The sequence below is a fragment of the Cygnus atratus genome, chromosome Z, assembly GCF_013377495.2.
Source record: "Cygnus atratus isolate AKBS03 ecotype Queensland, Australia chromosome Z, CAtr_DNAZoo_HiC_assembly, whole genome shotgun sequence".
Classification (NCBI taxonomy): Eukaryota; Metazoa; Chordata; class Aves; order Anseriformes; family Anatidae; genus Cygnus; species Cygnus atratus.
The window spans coordinates 8,443,957-8,462,699 of record NC_066396.1 but is presented as its reverse complement, the minus strand read 5'-3'; the positions used below and the strand labels follow the sequence as shown (position 1 = coordinate 8,462,699).

Sequence of the window (18,743 nt, the reverse complement as noted above, 5' to 3'; positions counted from 1 at the left end):
CTGGGGAAAGGGTGTCGGGGAGGAGATCCCACCCCTCTCTCCCCACTGGGAGCTCACCTGCTACCCTGCAGTTCCTCGCTACCTCAGTACATTTAATTTCTAAGACTGTTCAGTTTCTCTTTTCCCATGTTTATTAGTCTTATCAGAGAATAGAGGCTTTCCTTTAATTGCCTTGCAAGGTCTTTACCTTGCTATGTTCTTTACACAATGTACTAGCTGCTGTCTTGCATTTTTTTTAGTGCTGTAAAGAATTTCAGGATACAATCTGTATGTAAGTAGCTTTATAATGTATGTGTGCATTGGAAGGTATTGTATTGTAAGGTGATTTATGGGTACTGGAATACTCAATAAAGGAGTATGTCTGCAGATCAAGGGCATAGTACTTCAGCTCTTTTCCAGTGTCTAATAGTGTTGGATGACTTTTTGGAATATTTAACCTTCCACTGATGTTTAATCATGTCCAAGTGGGATCCGTCTATCCAGTTATCCAATCCATCCATCCATCCATCCATCCACCCATTTTGTAATGTATGAACAGCTATTAACTGATGACTATGCTAAACAACTACTATTAAATATTTCAAATCTGTGGGATAATTGGAACCCCAGAATATTCAAAGAATTGGCTAAGAAATTTGCTGAAGCATTTATGTTCATTTTATATATTTATGGAATATTAAAAAAGCTTCAAAGTGCTCCAGAAAAAATCTATTCTTAATTTTCAAGGATGTAAACCAGATGACCAGGTAAACTTAGTTAATCTTTCATAAGCCTATGTAAAACTATGAAAATATTGATATGAGATAATATGATAAAAAACTAAATGGTGTACAATTAATACTAATCAGCATGGTTTCATGGAAAATAGAATCTATCAAATGAATCTGATCTCATGAAATCGCAAGTTTGGTTAATAAAGTAAGTTTTCATAGAGTTTACTTAAACCCTTCTAGAGAATTTGACAGAGATTTTTTTTTTACAGAAAAGGAAAGCAGCCCATATTAAACTTCTAAAAAATTGGATAACTGAAATACCACCGGAAAAACTGTAAATTGTGACTTACAATATTGAGGAGTTTTTAGTAGGCTCCTCCAGGAGCATGCTGAAATCTCTGTGCTATTCAGTTTCTCTAAAACTACCTGGAAGATATCTAAAGTAATTACTGGTAAAATTTCCCAGTCATACCAGAAGGGGTAAATAATGACAGAAGTAAGTCAGGCTGACCTGGGTCACTGTGTAGGCTGGATTCAGTCAGAGAGTGCTCATTTTAACCCAACAAAATGCAAAATTAAGTATCCATGGGAAAAAGCAGGTGGATAGCTCATAAAAAGAAGAATTCTACAACAGAAAACAGTGCTTATAACAAGAATGTAAGTATCTTGTTAACAGCCAAGTACATGAGCTCTCAGGATTACACTGAAATACTTATAGGGCTTGGCACATTCTCTGGATAAAGCCAGTCTCTGGGGAATATCCTCTAGAAATAGTGAGGTGATGCTACCTATAAATATGGTTCATGAAAGTTCCATATTGGAATTCTACATTTAGTTCAGGTGATCTCTCTAAAAAAAAAAAAAAGTCTAAGAATTATGCAGAACTGCAAGAATAATTCTAGGTCTGAAAAAGTAACAAGAGTTGCCACAGTTTATTGAAGAGAAGGTTAAACAGTCTTCCAATCATAGTCTATAAATAATTTCTAATAGAATGTTTTTCTTTTTCTTTTTTTTTTTTTTTTTATATATATACAGAAAAAAAAAATAGCTTGATGATTTCCACTGGATGGAAGCAGACGTTTGACAAATTTAAAATGGAAATAAGACACTGAGTCTGCATTTTTTAAATAGTGAAGGTAATTAACTATTTTGGAACATCTTGTTTAGCAATAGGGGTGGAGCACCTATCACATGAAATCTTGATTAAGAGATTTTCTAAAAGGGATGCTATGACTCAAGCAGAAGGTTTGAACCTGTCACATGAGCCAAGGTATCTGGCATATGTTATTTTGGAGTTCAGTCCAAAGGATCAGAACAGTCCCTTCTGATACTGCACATCTATCTGTCTGTCTATCTACCGTTCATTTCACTTTTCAGATATTTAGAAAATCAGTTCTTGCCTACTAATCTGGCATGGACTGCAGTAACTGTCATGATAGAGGTGACAATTGATGCTAATGCCTTACAATAAATGGCCCCAAAGTGTGGGCTGTGGACCACTGAGACAGCTGACTGGTACTCGTTCTTCATCTTACTTCCAGCTGAGAGAAACTGAACAGATGGGAAGGGGAGATTAAATGAAGAGTGAAAGTAGATGGCATGATTAACTTTCTCTAAAGGTCAGAACGCCCAGTGCAGAAGGTAGCTAGAAATACATGAGCATCTTCCTGATGTCACCTTCCCATCTTCCCAAGCATGCAACTACTTCCATACACTGAGGCAGTGTGAGCTTGAATGTACAGAGAAGTGGTCCCTGGTATTGTGCATAGTCAGTTGGATGCTCCCCAGATACTGCTTCAAAGAAGCAGTTACTGAAGTTTGAGAGCTGTAGATGCTGACCCTGAATATCGTGGTTCTAACCAAGAAAGACTTTTATTTCTATTATTCTTCTCTTTTGCAATCTGTTCTTTCATATAGAAATTACTGACATAACTCCACTGAAAGCAAATGATTAAAATTCAAGATTAGACCAAAATTTGGACAGTTTAAATTACTGCATGGCCTGATCTGGGGTTTTGACTCACATACATCTGCAACCAGGGCACCTGATCAGGACCAACATTTTCTAAAAAGAGGAAAAGAAGAAGCAAAAATCTGATAACAGATTTTTCATCCTATGAATGGAGGTAATGTTAAAACTTCTCTTATTCTCTTATTTCCCTGTGTACACAACTTGTATAAAGGATGAGCAACTATTTCTCTGATGCTGTGGACTGTGGGTCTACCCATTTTGCTAAGTAGGAATTGAAGTCATCCAATGAATGGATGGAAGAAGTGAATGATTCAGGCTCCAGCTAGTCTTTGGAGACCTCATGAAACAAACGTTAGTCCAATATACATACATGTACACTGTGAACAAGAAGCACTGTAGTTCATCTAACTAACTAACATGTAGATCATATTCCAACTCATCTGATAAATATCTTCCTCATAAGGAACAAGCTAGCCAGCAAGGAATCACCTACAGATAAGCGAATGGTATTTGTTTCTTTCTTGGATGAGAGGAACTCTTCTTGACTTGCTTTCTGAGCCTTCCTTGTGAATATCTGAGGTCATGATGTGTCAGTATAGGGTTTATGGGGAAAGTACATGGTTGGAAAAAGTGGATGAACTTTTCAGGAGACAAGGTCTTCTGCTGGTGTAAAACTAGAAGAAAAGAATTAACTTAGTATAGGTTTTATGCAAGCTATGAGTGAGACCTAAGTAGGTGCTAAATTAAAGATGCATCCAAGGCTAGGCTGGCTGGGGCCTGGTCTTGTGGAAGGAGTCCCTGTGCATGACATGGGGCTTGGGACTAGATGGTATTTAAGGTTCCTTCCAACAGAAATCATTCTGTGATTCTATGAGTCTATGAGTGTCGCTGAATCAAGATGGTTATTTTTACATCGGTTTTGTTGGAGTTGTATCATATAAACAAGATGAAAGTAACTACTGAAGCTCCCATCAGAGGTGTCCCACTCCATTTCTCATGTTAATCTTCATTTCTTTGATGCCATGTTCTTTCTTGGAACCCACTGAATTTGCAGATTCTTGATAAAGAAGCTATATATGAACACTGCAGCTACTGAAAAAAACAGCCATCCTCCTTCATCTACAAGAGACAGTCACCATAAAATCACCCTCCTGTTGACAGTATTTCATGGTGAGAAGGAAAATTCCTTCCTGGATTAATTAAAGAAAAGAAAAAATCAAAACCAAAAAGAAACAGACAAGGAAGGTGCAATACAAATTGCACTAATGACTTTTTTTATCAGTTCTCTCCTGTCCTGGGGAGTCTCTGAAATAGATCTGTTCTGTTTGTAGCGATGTACAGAATGGGAATCTTGCTCCTTGCTGATCATTACTTAGATAGCAAACTAACCATCTCTCCCCTTTATGTCATTGCGTATCTGACACCTCATTATGGGTAGGTTAGGGCAACCTAATACGCATAAAAGGACTAGAAGCTTCTCTTGTTGGACAGTCCAGAAGTTTCTGTTCAGAAGGCAGAAACAGCGATGAATAGCTTTTGGCCATGCTTGTCAAACCAATACATTTATTTTTATGGAGGCCACTGTATGAAAAACAGCTAACAAAACTAAAAGTGAAATCAACAGGGAAAAAAACAAACAAACAACCTCCTCATATTCAGTGATTCATTTGGAAGAAAAAGAAAAGAGAAAATCTCTTAATATTTACATCAGTAGGTTGTGAACTGGCACTGAACCATGCTGTGTACCACCAGGAGAAAGGAGTTATACATTTTAAAATGTAAGATAAAGTACTGATCCAGATCCAACTGTTAAATCTGTGGTCCTTTCAGTGCCAGTGTAAGACCTCTGCATTTTTGATTACCTGCAATGGACAGAGATGATCAGCTAGCTTCTCTTGTCATTAACATCAATGAGAATTAAACACCTTCATATTATATTGTAGCTGCTGCTAAGTTCCTCTGGGTCTGCCAGCAAAGCATTTACCGCTAATGGCCTTCAAATGAGTACCCTGAATCCTGGAGATCTCTGTGAAGCCCTGTGAAAAGCCTTCTGCAGTCCCTCTGAAGAGTTCTACTCAGTCTGTGGGATTTGAGATGTATCACTGATTATCGAAAGCATGATCTAATTCTGGCTTTTGGGGCACCTGCACAATGACCCTCCTGAATGAACTCTTTATCCATCTTTGAGAGGGAGATGGAAAAATAAACTTGTATTTTAATTACTGAAATGAGAGGAGTAGAAATATCACTGGAAAACACATTTATGAAAATGCCTTTGGTTAAGAAAACTTAAGATTTAAGAAATGCAGTATGGCTTTTGACAATTTGGACAGGGATCTTAATTTGAAGAAGTGGGGTAAAAATGTAAGTTTCTCCTAAAAATGTGGGTCTTGCATTGATTGTTAAAATAAATAAAGAAAAACTATTCTCTCATAAGCATTTTTAAAATCTCAATAACACAAGAATCCTTCTGCAGTCTGTTCAGCCATATCAGGAGATGCACAATGACAAGGGAAAAAACCTTACAATTTCTGGAAACCTTACTGGAGAAGGACTTTAAAGGGTAATTAGGAACCTCTCTTTAGAACAGTCACGTAATTTTTCCTTTAAATGGTCAGAACACAAAATCGGATTTGTAGGTCATGTCTGCAAAAAATGGAGAAAGCCTATTGTCTGTTCAGTAGTCAAAGAAAGCAGCTGCTCTTAGATGTTAGCTCCTCCCTTTTAAAACATTAAATATGCCTCTCAAAATATCAAGGGGACTGATACCTGGCTGGTGTAAGAAGGCTGAGTCCCACCGTCTCTAGGTTTTCCATGGGTTACATTACTAGAGGATCTCATCAGTGGTGTGCCCTAGCTGCAAGGGAGGCCAAGAGTATTTTGAGCTCTATTAACAAGAGCACAGGCAGTCAAACAGGGAAGTGATTACTCTTCTCTGCTCAGCACTTACTAGATCACATCTGGATACTACATCCAGTTTTGGGCATCCTCCTTCCCCCAACCCTGCCTCCAGCACAGGAAAGACACTAACAAAGCGAAGTGAGTTTAGCATAGGTCCATCAGGATGGCCAAGGGCTGATGAACTTGCCCTTTGAGAGAGAAATGACATAGTCTTTTCACAGTGGTGGATGGTAGGACAACAAGAGACAAGGGACAGAAATTGAAATAAGAGAGTTCTAGACTGGATATAAAGAAAAGCTTTTTCACCATGAAGGCCAACAAGTATTGGAGCAGGCTGACCAAATGAATTTCCATCCTTGGAGGTTTTCAAGACTTGACTAGATAAATCCCTGAGCAATTCTGAGATCTGACCCCACAGATGACCTTGCTTTGGGCAGGAGGCTGGACTCCTCGGGTCCCTGACAGGCTCTGTGAATCTATTAATAGACAGAAACATCAATTTCCACAATTTATGATTAATAATCCCCATGACCTTAACAAATTATGATGGATAAACCCAAAATGGAATTACCGATCATAATTATAAAGCCTTATTTTCTACCTAACACTCATGCTTCCAATGATTATACACTCATCCCTTAGCTAATGAAAGTAGAAAGGATGTTATAAGAACACCTCTTCATGGAGTTTAACACAAAAGCATTTTGACCATAGGCTTCATCTGATTCCGTTCAGAATTTCTTATTCCATCTGGCTTTCACAAACTCATTTACAGAAATCAGCTGCAAGCTAACAACAGGCGTTTACTCAGAAAATTCACCTCCTTAAGGTTAGGCTACGATTTTATAGTCATTTTAGCATCCCTTAGCATCTTAAGCATCCCTAGTTCAGCTGTTTTCATTGTTTTTGATAATCTGCAGACATATTCCCTATTGGGGAAATATATATATATATAAATATGCATATATAAATACATATATATATACAAATATATATATAAATACATATATGTATATATATAAATATATATATACATATGTAATATATTACAGATCAGGACTGGGGAGAGTGGGGATGAGGTTGAATTTGGTTGTGGATTTTAAATAGTTGAAAGTAGGAATGGTGAGGAAAGGTACTCATTTTTATGGGGATCTACCAATTGTTTTTCTGGTGACAACCTTAGTGATGTCAGTGTACACTATCTGAAGATGCTCATCGCATTTTATGCATTGGTTTTGGTTTGCTTACTTGAGAAAGTAAGATATCACATGCACCAATACACTAAAGCAATGATAAGATTACAAAATGAAGCACTGAAGAGTTAAAAAATGCAAGAATTGATGTTATGTATAAAATTTTAATTTTGTATTGTTTTGTATATGCATTAAGGTATCGCTTCTAACCACGTTTCTGTATTTTTCTTTTTCATGGCATCCTTGTTTTAATTACTGTAGAGAATGAATAACAGAACAGGGTGAGGAAGATGGCAATGTATCAGACTCATTATTGCTAGTGTTGGAATATAGACAGTAAATAAGGCAGGGAAAGGATGGTTTTGTGGTGTAGTTGTACAACCAAATGCTGCCTTGGAGAAGTGGACTTGACGCCTATTTTTTGCATGACATCCCAATTACGCTGGGTGAACAACGTATCACAAAATCCCTTAATAAGATCTCCTAGGCTACTTTCTTATTAGTAAATAAAATCTGCAGGCTCTGAGTGCATATGGCACATCATGGCTTCTATCCTTATGACTAAACTCTCTTATCCCGAAGAGAGGGGTAGTCTTGTCTATACCACTGTTTAGGGATGATCCCTTGTATCTTGCCACCCCTGAGCCATGCCCCAAAAACGTCCAGCCATGAGGTAACTGTCCTGGACCAACTAGAGCCAAAGGCATACAAATGTTGAAAAGATAGAGATAGTTATGGCATAGTGCATGAGCTGATATGCGAGGCCTCTTTATTTTTTTCTTGGTGCTCAGTCAGTGTGTGACCTGAGATTTTGCTGTTATGGAAAGGCTGCATGCCTGTACTGCATCTGAAGTGAACATAAACATAGCATGCCCTGCATTGTGTTAGATATTTTGAGAAAACGCAAACAGACCAGTCAGGCTTGTGGCATCTCAGATGAGGCATCTAAGATTAATAAATAGTTTTGAATATCTTTCTATGTCTCACCATCCCCTTGGTGAAATGAGGATGACATGAGCACTGTGAAAACGCTGTTTCTCAGCTTCATGAACCTCTCAAATGCTCTGCTGGGAAGGGCCTTAGGAAAACAGATGAGGAAATAATAATAAATTCATATTCATAGCAGGGTTTGAATATTGTGCGGGAAGGAAGGCCTGGGGCCAAGCAGAGAGCTGTGAGGATCTATTGAACAGCTGCTCTGTAACAAGCTAGCTGACAGACTTCAAAATGCTGAAGAGCAGTCCTGTATAGCAAATGAGAAAGGACAGACAGATATAAAGAAGTTGAAGATAAATATGTGAGGATGGATGGATGGATGGATGGATGGACGGACGGATGGACTGATGGAGAAACACTTGTTCTACAGCTCAAATTCACCTTGAATGAGAGAGATTTGGGGAAAACAAAATAAAAACAGATGTAATGGAAAGCCTAAATGTTGTTGTAGGTCTGCAGTCTCACAAGAGCAGGATGTGGTAAGTCCATGTTCAGCAGTTCAATCACCTTGAGTTCAGAAATGGGCCTGCCTGTTGAAGGGGTCACTGTTTTCTGAACAGAAACTTCTGGACCGAATGAAAGTAGTACTAGGGCCTCTTCTCTGGCATTTCTACACATGGGAGTGTTTGCATTTGAAACTATGATATCCTTTGAGCATAGGGAGGACCAGCTGTATCTAATTAGGGTTCATCTACTCTATCTAAAATCAAAGTATTTTTAGAGGAGGTGGCAGTAAATAGCATGCTGTTCAGGCACATGTGAAAAACCCATCAGGTTCTTTTCCTAGTTCCCAAAGCTGAAGGATCGATTTGAAGCCCAGAGCATTAAGTTTTTAATCTCTTTCAAAACTTTTTTTTTTTCTCTTTTCTTTCTTCTGGCATTAACTCTTAACATCGGTCACTTCCATTAGTCACATAAATGGCCATTCCTCCTTTGAAGTTCATTAAATGAGTAGCCACAAAGACCCTGCAGTAATGAGTTCCTCTGTCTAATTACACCATGAGTGAAAATGTTTTAAATGATTGTGTGTGTGTGTGAGTAGGTATGTACAAACATATACATAACTTCTAGACATATTCTGGATGGACTACATCTATCACTTGGGTGCAGAGATGGATAGAATAGTGATAGACACAAGGACAGACAGATAAATAGAACATAGATTCTGCTAACATATTCTTGTCTAATAAATTGTTAAACTACAAAAGAAAGCAGAAGTCTGTGTGTAGAATGTATAGATTTTCTTTAATGTGAGTTATTGGGAAAAGACATAGCTATCCCTTTAACTGGAGAGCTGCAAACAGCTGTTCCTTATGCATACATGCTTGCTTGGTCTGAAAGTTTTGGTAAGTCAGTGCATAACTGACAGTTAGATTTATCTCCCCAATAAGCAATCAACATTATAATAAAGGAAAAATGCTTTCAGTGCACCTTTGAGAGTGCATCAGAAATTAATCTAAACATCAAATTAATTATAGTTTGTAAATGAATAGTGGCTTACAGCCCTAATACTTCTCCTGCTCCTCCTCCTCCCCCTAAAACCTCCCCCAACCAACTGCAGCGGCTGGAGGTGCTGTGCAGTGAGTTTGATGAACTCTTCCTTCACTTTCTTACTCACACAACTCTTTCCTTATCAGCTGGAGAACTGTCCCTTCCTCACTCTGTGGATCTGAAGTCTCAGAGCCTGGCTGCTTTGGATTATAATAATTTTGATATTTGGATCTAGTAAATATAAACTTCTGTATTTCTGTATTGTAATACACCTGGAAAATTTTCCCTATATTGTCCCAACTCAGGCACTAAAATTAGTGGTTTCTTTCATTACTCTCTGAACTTTGGCCTGAAACCCATGGCTGTACGGCTATGGCAATATGATATTGTCCAGGGAACTGAAACAAAATTAATTGCCATAGATCATGAAAAGCAGAGGACATAGCCTAGCTCTGTGGGCTACAGGGAGAAAGTCTGGGGCAGAGATTTTTCTTAGGAAGTTTGAAATCAGGTTAAAGGTAAAAAGGAAAAAAATCAAATTTAATCATAGTACTGGTAACACCAGCAAGCAGAGCTCCATCTCCATCCCAAGTGCTTTCTAATAATTATTTTATCTGGTGAGAAAAAGGAAGAGACAGAGGAAAAAAAAAAAAACAACAAAATCCTCAAAACAAAAAACCTTTGAGTTGATAAATAACTCTCCTCATGCATATGTCTCAAACCCCCATGTAAAGGAATCAGTGTCCTGCTACAAGAGGGGGAAACAGGCACACAGTTAACCCATCATCACCCAGATGAGATGGGAACATGGGGCTGGAATTTCTTACCAGTACATCACCTTACTCTTGGACATACTCATTTTCTTGGACGAATTTAAGGAGAGCTTTTTTTTTTTTTTTTTTTTTTTTTTTTTAATTAAATGAGAAACTGCCAGCTTTGGCAGGGTTTGTTGGAGGCACATTGCGAGCAGGTGCTGAGCAATATTTTTCTGATGTACCTCGGGGTCTGTTGTTCCACTCTTAGGTCTTATGGAGTGCTGCCAATGCTCTTTAGACCTGATGTGCAATGCCCCTGGTCCTGGGGCCCTGCATAGCCCAGTCTCTCGATGTTTCTGCTCTTTCTGTTTCAGCTTCCAAGCTGAAACTCTGCAGACTGCCATGACCTGCCTGCTGCCTTGCATCTCCCACCCCACCTTTCTGCCACCACGCTGCAGTCTTGAACTGCCACAATGTGTTTTTAATAACACAACACAAGCTCTACCTATGTCTCAGCCCCTCTCCTGAGCTTCATCCCCTCCTGTGTCTGGTCCTCATTCCTCACTGCTTTTCTCACCTTTAGTCTTGGTCCCTTGGCTCACAATATAGGAGCTAGAAAAAACTGAGTAGGGAATAGAAATATTTCATGGTGAGGGTAATTAACTACTATGACCCTCATCAAGTGGTGTTTTCTTATCTCTTTTGGCATCTTCAAAGAAGATTAGTTGTTTTGCCAAACTGGGGGCCCCATCAGCAACAGTTGGGTGGACTCTACGTGGCGCAGAGCTGCCCTTGCAGTGCCCACTGCTCAGTGTCACGCAGAGCTGGCACACCCAGGTGCTTGCTGCTCTTGGAGGCTGGAGGCTGGAGGAGGCTGGAGGAATGAATTTCCAAGTGCACCAGTACAGCAATTCCTCTGGCTTTAATTTATCTACATCTTATCTGACACCTCGGGGTAATCATTTGGCCTCTGCTGTTCCATCCACGTCCTCATTTTTCTAATTTCTGTCATGTCTTCCTAATTAATATTGCCCAAACCTATCCTTTTCTTTCTCTTCTCTGTTAAAACATTTTCTTAGAACATGGTTGTCTTTGCATTTCACTAGTTTAATGTCTTCAAATGCCTTCTTAAAGTGTGTTCTATGTGACAACGCTGAGTGCTGCTGAAATTACAACTGTATAGTAGCATCACCCTACCCTACAGAGGGAGAATTAGCTTTGTGTGGGCAGCATGAAGAGCAGCTCTTCTCACATTCACTACTTGCCTTAGCAGCTTTAATGCCATCATTTTATCCAAGTTTTCTTTTTGCCTTGTACACCAACTGGTCACAATAAAATTCTCTGCATATCTGAGAGGGAAGTTTTCAATAGAACCATTGTGATCAGCATATAGATATATTGCATGTCCTCTGACATTCAGTATATATACAGATGAGCTTACAGTGTGTAGTGGGAAGTGCATGCCTTGCACAGAGACAAAATGTAGACCCAGAGCCCTGCAGAAGCTGATGGTTAGGCTGTGAGACATTGTGCCTCTGTGCAAGACATCCCAGGTCAGCCTGCTGTGAGAATGGGAGTTGCTGTCTTTAAGAAAACCCTTATTAAGTGTAATTTTTCCTTAAGTGAGACAACTCCTGTGGTGGTCCTGCCATTTCACTAGAGAAGGACAGGAAGGCCCGGTGAGGAGAAACGTGCTAGTTGTAAAAGAAGTGGATGGGAAGAGGCTGCAGATTGGGCACTGAGTGAAGAGCTAGGGACAGGAGAAAGACAGACAGAATTGTGAAGGGCTGTGAAAGTGAAATTAATAACTCGGGTGGAAAGGGCAGTACCGGAGGAGAATCTCAAGGAGATGCTGATGTGGTTGGTGTGGTGGAGGCTCAGGCCATGGGGATAGACAGGGTGATGGACAGGCCATGGGGATAGATGAGTGTGAAGGAGAAAGAAGTGTGGTCTATACTGGGACGTATTTCGGCTGCATCAGGATAGGGGGAAAAATAAAAGTCAAGGGTCTGAAAAATTGTAGAAGAAAAGGGAGGATTTGGGTCTAGACTGGATGCATGCAGAAAGAGGAAAGTCCCAGGCATCGCAACTTCAATGGCATGACTGTTTTTCAGAGAGGTCAGGGTTGTTCTCAGGCAGTCTTACACACTGCAGCAAGCAGACCTGCTATGGTAAACAACAGACATATTTTGACCACTTTCACACTTTTTGCACAAGACTGGTGTTTGCTGTAGTCTGTGTTCTGCGCTGCTCATTGTCAAGCCAGGAGGCAGACTCTGAACTGAGGAAGTCCAAGGCTTCATAACTGCAGTGTGGTTTCTTCAACACACGCAGGTGTTAATGAGTCTCTGCAGGATGGTGGGCCCTGAGAAACTGGGAGCAAGGCTTGTGTCTGGTCTCATTTTCTCCCATGGCTGTCCCTACACAACCCTGCCAGCAGTGGCCAAAGGAGATAATGCACCCATCTTTGTGCTGGAAGTGCAGGGGAGGTTCAGAGATGAAAACAAAGGAATAAAAGTCTTTTTTTTTTTTTGGGGGGGGGGTGTTGTGAGGGGTGGCAGAGGAGGGGGTAGGCTGGCTACTTACTGGTAGTTCATTAGTGAGAAAAGAGCAGCAAATGAAGTATTTTCTCTTCCCCTGGTAGAAAAACATGGTGACATTTTTTCTTCATGGAATTTTTTGAGTTTGTCTAGAGCAGGACTTCTTGACAATTTCTTGACAACCTCGGGCTAGACTCTGTTATAGCAATTTACTTGGGATCTGCATAGCAGATACATTTTAAAAGGTCATATAATGGTGGAATATCTTTCTGGGGCCAGACAGAATTGTCCCCCCAGGCTACCAGTTGGAGAGCTCTGGCTGGTTAAAAAAAAAGTGAAACAGAATGCAAATGCTATGTTTTTATATGTTGAGTTTGGGGAAATGCTTAAGCAGAAAAGGAAAGAGTTTTCTTACTTTCAAAGTTAACAAAAATCCTTCTCTTCCTTTAGGAAAAAGTAATCTTTCCTTTTTTAAAAAAGCAGAGTTTCTGAACAAAGAATTATAATCAGCTCCAACTTCAGTGGACTTAGCACAACAAATGAAAGGCCTGATTATCTGCAATAACATCCACATTTTTACATTGCTCTAAAGTTGAAGGTCAGCGGGATGGGAGGTTTGAAGAGCAGTGTGACATACTTGTGATAATTAGTTACCTTCTGGAGGAGGTGCACATGGCAGTGTAAGTGTCTGAAACCAACAGTCACATCAGGCACTCAGCTCTATGGGAAACTTTGCTAAAGTCAGAGAAAACTGGGGCTTGATGCCTGGAACCCAAAACTGACTGGGTATTGGTGTCTCAGAAGCTAATATAAGGTGACTAAAGTCCACCAGCAATCTCTAATTCCTGCTTTTGCTTGCCTGAGTTTCCACTTTCCTGCTTTCAGGCTGGAACACCCCACTGTTAGTGTTGGAGGTTACTGCATCAAACAAGCTGTGGTTTAGGTTCTTCCAGTAAGACTCACAATTAAGAAAAAACTCTGCTAAGATCCCTCAATCCCTGCTCAGCTATCAGACACAACCTCATGGTACCTTGGAAACAGCAACAAAGCCAGCCCCACAACCCTGCCCCACATGCTAGGTATGTGTTACTACTCTCATTAAGCCTTGTAGCCAGAGAACCTTTGAGACAAGAGGATATGAGGTGAATATCTGTCCAGAAGATACTCTCCCTTACTGGACTTGGCTCTCACCTTGTTTCTTCTCTATTTACCTTTGCCGTTCCCACTTGTCTGTATAAGGGGAGACAGGCTCAGTACTCCTCTAAATATTATTTATGATAGTAATAGCAATTTCACTGCCAAAGGTCCACTTCTAACCTGTTGATATCCTTGGAGCATTACTGTTCAATGTCACCTAGAGCTGTGCTGGTCTGCTCGTTTTGTTATGAGCTTTTACACAGTTAAAGCTCTAAATCTCTCATTTGAACTTCCCAACTTCTTCTTAACAAACTCTTTTGTTCTCTATTGCTTGAACATGCTGCAATCCCCTGACTACTGGTGAAGGGATTGCTGTGTCCCCTCACGCTAGGGAGCAAGGCTTTTTCAATCAAAAAGCAGCCTGTTCAGACCCTCTGTGGATGGGCAGGAGGAACTGTGTACAGAGGAGGGGCACAAAACTCTTGGAAGTACTGTCTGTCATGCATCATAGCTAGCAAGGAATGAGGTAAGAGTTCTGGGAGGTGGGCTGTCTGGGAAGGGAATGGGGAAGGCAACATGGGAGGGAAGCATAGTGTGGAGACTGATGGTGACTTTAAAATCAAATGAAACTCCAACAAGTCTTAACTCTGGAAGTTTGCCTGAGAGACAGAGTCCAGATCAGCTGCAAGTAACAGGAAAAGAAAAGCAATAGTTTGTCCCGTTGCAATTCTCACAAAAAGTTTGCAAAGAGCACTGGGTGGTGGAGAACCAGAAACTGCACATTCCAGTGGCAGGTGAGAGGAGATCCCCCATCCACCAGGTGGGATGGGACCTTTCTGGGGCTGCCAGAAGGGATCTTTCACAGCAGCACCTTTGCAAACAGCGGGATCCCACTGAGACATCATGCACACATCAGCACGCTGCTGTTGGCAGGCTGAGCCCTCCCTTTGTGGGTGCACCTTGGGGTGTCCCTGCCTGGTGGCCCACATGCATCTGAGGCTGTGCTCTGCTTGTGCTCCAGCTGGTGGAGTTGGGCCCGGAGCTGTGTGAGCACAGCGTTGCTTTCAAATCCAGCCTCTCAGCATGGCTTGTTGGCTGAGGCACAGGGTTAGCTGGAGCTATTTGTACGTTCCGTGGTGCTGGCTCAGGTCTGGCGGGCTCAGAGCACAGCTTCCTGCTGTCCGCTGAGCAGCCATCCCTGCAGAAGCCCAGGCTTTCAGCTGATGGTGTTCAGGCTTTGTCCCTTTGCAGTTTAATGCATCACACCCGCTGGAGAGCTGTCCCTCAAGCTCTGTCCTCCCTTCAACTCCACAGCCTGTTTTTTCTTTCCCCTGGGTACAGAAATTCCCACTGCTGAACCCATCAGCAGTTCATCTACACCCTGGCCCCCTCCATTGTGCTCCAGGTGCTTTAGTCTTTTCTGTACCCTCCCCACCTCCCTTTCCAAGGGGAGACATTTTCCACCCCACCAGCAGCAACTGCAGCACCCAGCTGCCAGTGAGATGCCAGACCTTCACTTCTAAGCAGCGTACACAATTCTGAGCATGAGACAATTAGGAGAGAAAGAGGGAAGGGGGAAAGTATTGACAGGAGTAAATCAAGAGAAATCATAAAGCTTAAGCAGAAAGAAAGCAGTTTGAAAGGTAAAGTATTTAGAGAAAGCCCTTTCCTGGATGAATCTAATTGTTTTGTTATCTTTACCCACCAAAGCATTTACTTTGGTTTGTCGCCCGATCCACAAACACTTTCGAGGAGATGACATTACCGAAAGGCAGGAACATCTGCATCAGCTCAGCATCCCCAAACTCCTGGGGCAGATGGTAGATAAACAGGTTACAGCCCTCTGGTCCTGTCAAGAGAAAAAAAGAGCCATGAATGGAAATTAATAGGATATGAGAAGCACATGGTGGAGATTTACTTTGGTGTCCCCTCTCTCTGACAGCTGAGGGATCACTGCAAGGAAGCAGTCTGCAGAGCCCAGACTGGATTAATGGGTCTTGGAGAAAGGGCTCCCTTTGTTCCTCGGCATGTCTGACTTTCCTCAGCTGGGAAAGAATGGCTGTGGGATGTGTTTTCACAGTTTTTCTTGGATCATCTGTTTATTGTTACCATTTCATCTTCTCTGGAAAACTGTATGTGTTTAGCAATGTGGCATCTATCCTAATGACCCTTCCCTATTCTCCTATATTGGTCTTCAACACACTTTCAGATGAATAAAGAAAGCAGAAGACCAGGAGTTCAGAAAGTCACCCAGAGGCTATGCTAACCTTCCCAGGACAAACACCTGGATAAAACCAAGAGACAGAGGAACGCAAGAGCACATGTGGCCATGGAAAGACAAAATGGAGGAATAAGAGCAAAAAGAAGGAAAGATGCAGATCATAGTTTTCCTGTGCTCTCCATAATGTCATTTAATCTGTAGAGTATTGGGTGACCGCCACTAACGCTTGCCTCTTCTCAGTGTCTGCACGCAGAAGTTTCATTATCTTTCTCATGTCTGTGGGAGGACTGTGATAACAAGTAGAACGAGATGCAGAAACCCCCAGGCTTATTTTGTTTTTAGAATTTTACATTCAGCCTCCCCAGCTTGACTCAGCCCAAAGACTCCCCCAAATCCGGGCAGTTTGGTCACATCCCCCAATTCTACAGGGTTCTTCAAAAGAGATGATAAATGGATTCAAATCCAAAATACTAGACTTCAGGACAGAAATTGCCTTTTTTTTTTTTTTTTTTTTGCCTCAGTGCTGTAACAAACTTCAAAGGGTTACAGACTTCAGAGGGTGCTTGGAAAAATATCCAGAGAGGAGTCTTTCATTGGAATATGCAGTTTTGCTAAAGTTCAGACTCAGAAAATGTTCTGTTGGAATTGAATTTTGGGGTGGAAGAAGGAGAATCTGCCTCTGGCTTAGAACGAAGCTTAACAATATGACTTTTATTTTTAAGTATTGTGTATAAATACACTGAGCAAAAATCCAGAGGGAACATCTGTGTCCAAGTGGTTTTGTTGGGAAAAAAAAAAAGCATTTAAACCACTTGCAGTGTCCACCAGCAGAAACCTGTATAGTATCAGGAGGCTGGGATTGGTTTTTTTTGGTGGGGGGATTATTTCCAAGGGTACTTCCAGCTGCTGCCCAGCTCTGCACTGACCTCCACAGGTAATCCAGCTCTGGTTTGCTCAGAGGGGTCAAGATGAAAGGGAATTAGTGCATGCTCCTTGTTGTGATAGTAAGAGGACAGAGAGAAATAGGGTGTCCTCCTTCCACCCAGTCCCTGTGCCTACAACCCTGCGACCTGACTGAGCTAACTTTCCCCCATTTGCGTCTGGGGCACAGTGTGGGGAAGTAAAGGGTTTCTTAATACTCTCCTTTTCTTCATCAGGGCATAATTACGGTGTCATAACACAGCAAATTACAACTTTGCCTTTCCTGTTAGGGAGAGGAGTTCGCCTAGATGCTCCCACCTTTTATTAGCCATTACTCATCCCCCCGGCTGGCAGGAGAAGTACGGCGGAGTCAGGATTCTGACAGATGCCCATTTAAAGCTCATTAAAATTCCTGGGCCTCAGCGTGATTGAAGTCACAGGCTCTCCACATTTCCTTTTGGATTAATGGAAAATGAAGCCCTAATGAATATTTGCTAAGCACAATTTTCCCCACTAATTTGCTAAAAGGACTGTCATGAAGGAACAGCTGATCCTTTGCATCTTGTGCATTTCCTAGAGGTCATGAGGATGGTGACAGGGTTTCTTCCAAATGGGGTGGATAGTGGGATGGTGGGATAATTAACTAATTAGGCACCCGGTCATCTGCTTAACTAAATTACTTTTGAACCTCAGTGGCCCACAGTCAGGTTCCCCTATTTCATGCCAAGCTTTTCATTCTTCCCTTCACCTCCTGTCTGCCTCTTCCTTAGTCTCCCAACTAAGCAACTATCCCTTCCCCAGTCCTTGCTGCGGTCCAGTTAGATGCAATGTGAAGTTATTGGCATAATAAGCTAGATATGAAACAGTCTGAAAGTGTTAAACAAACACCGACCCCCTTAGGTCTCTGTTAGGGTTGAGAAAATTCTGCCCAGGAGAAGATCACGGTCCAGAATAGCAGGGAAAATTTCATTTCTTCATTTGAACGTGCCCCAGAGCACTTCTGCTGTGGGATTTGAGATCCACATTATTATAGAATGGGTAAAATCTTGGCTTTGCTGCAATTAGTGGCAAAATTCCCACTGACATCACCAGAGCCAGCAGTTTGCTCTGTAAAACTGGCAAATTCTTTCAAAAATGCCAGCTGCATTTCCTGGGGTCTTGGATGTGTTGTGCACGAGTAGGGATTCTGCCTGCATGGGCTGAGAAACACCTACTAAGGCATAAGGCAGATCAGAAGGCATGCAATTTCGTCCACACCAGGCTTAGAGGTTGGGCTTAAGGAAAAAAACAACCCTTAGCTCACCTTGAACTCAGCTTTGTCTCACTCACAGAGCTCGGAGACAGAGAGGAAAACACCAGGAGGAGGTGAAAGAGCAGAGGCCATCCTCAAAGCCCAGTTCTGCTCTGAAATGTGGCTGTGAAACCCATGCTGCAGCTTCCCATACTGACTCAGATATTCAAGGCCAAACTCACTCTGTTACCAACTACAGAAGATTTTTGCTAATTTCCAATGCTGAAAACTCCACCTGCTACTGAGAAACAACCTGCGGTAGTTTGATTTGTTTTATCATTCTCACATATGAAAATTCTGCTATTAGAATTTAACAAGCAATTTCTTGTTAAATCCATCCATCCGTAAGTTACCTATCACAGTTAGACTCCTTGATAAAGAATTCACAAAACAAGCTCTCTCTCTCTCTCTCTCTCAGCCCTTCTATCTTGTTTTTCCTTTATTCCTAGTCAAGCTAATCTAGGCAGTCCATGGTAGACCACACAGTTATGTGTATGGCCACTGCTTTGTACATATCTGTATATTTTCGAGAAACTGAGTTCAAGAGTCGTTCAGCTCAGAATGCTATGAAGAGTTAAGTTAGTTCTCAGTGCACACAGGCAAGGATGTGTC

General features: G+C 41.4%; 1 protein-coding gene across 47 annotated transcripts in view; it reads right to left on the bottom strand.

The window, feature by feature from the left end:
• Window positions 1-18,743, bottom strand: part of CELF4 (CUGBP Elav-like family member 4) — a 676,700-nt gene that overhangs the window by 5,974 nt on the left and 651,983 nt on the right. For 20 of the 47 annotated variants that reach the window (XM_035566000.1, XM_035565962.1, XM_035565974.1 and 17 more), the window contains one exon: window positions 15,464-15,547. The exons of 19 other annotated variants lie outside the window; for them this stretch is intronic. In XM_035566000.1, coding sequence (XP_035421893.1) covers window positions 15,464-15,547 — 84 coding nt within the window. Of the gene's footprint in view, window positions 1-15,403; window positions 15,548-18,743 lie in introns of all 47 variants that reach the window. 8 more of the 47 variants (XM_035565952.1, XM_035565953.1, XM_035565950.1 and 5 more) reach the window with 2 other exon arrangements.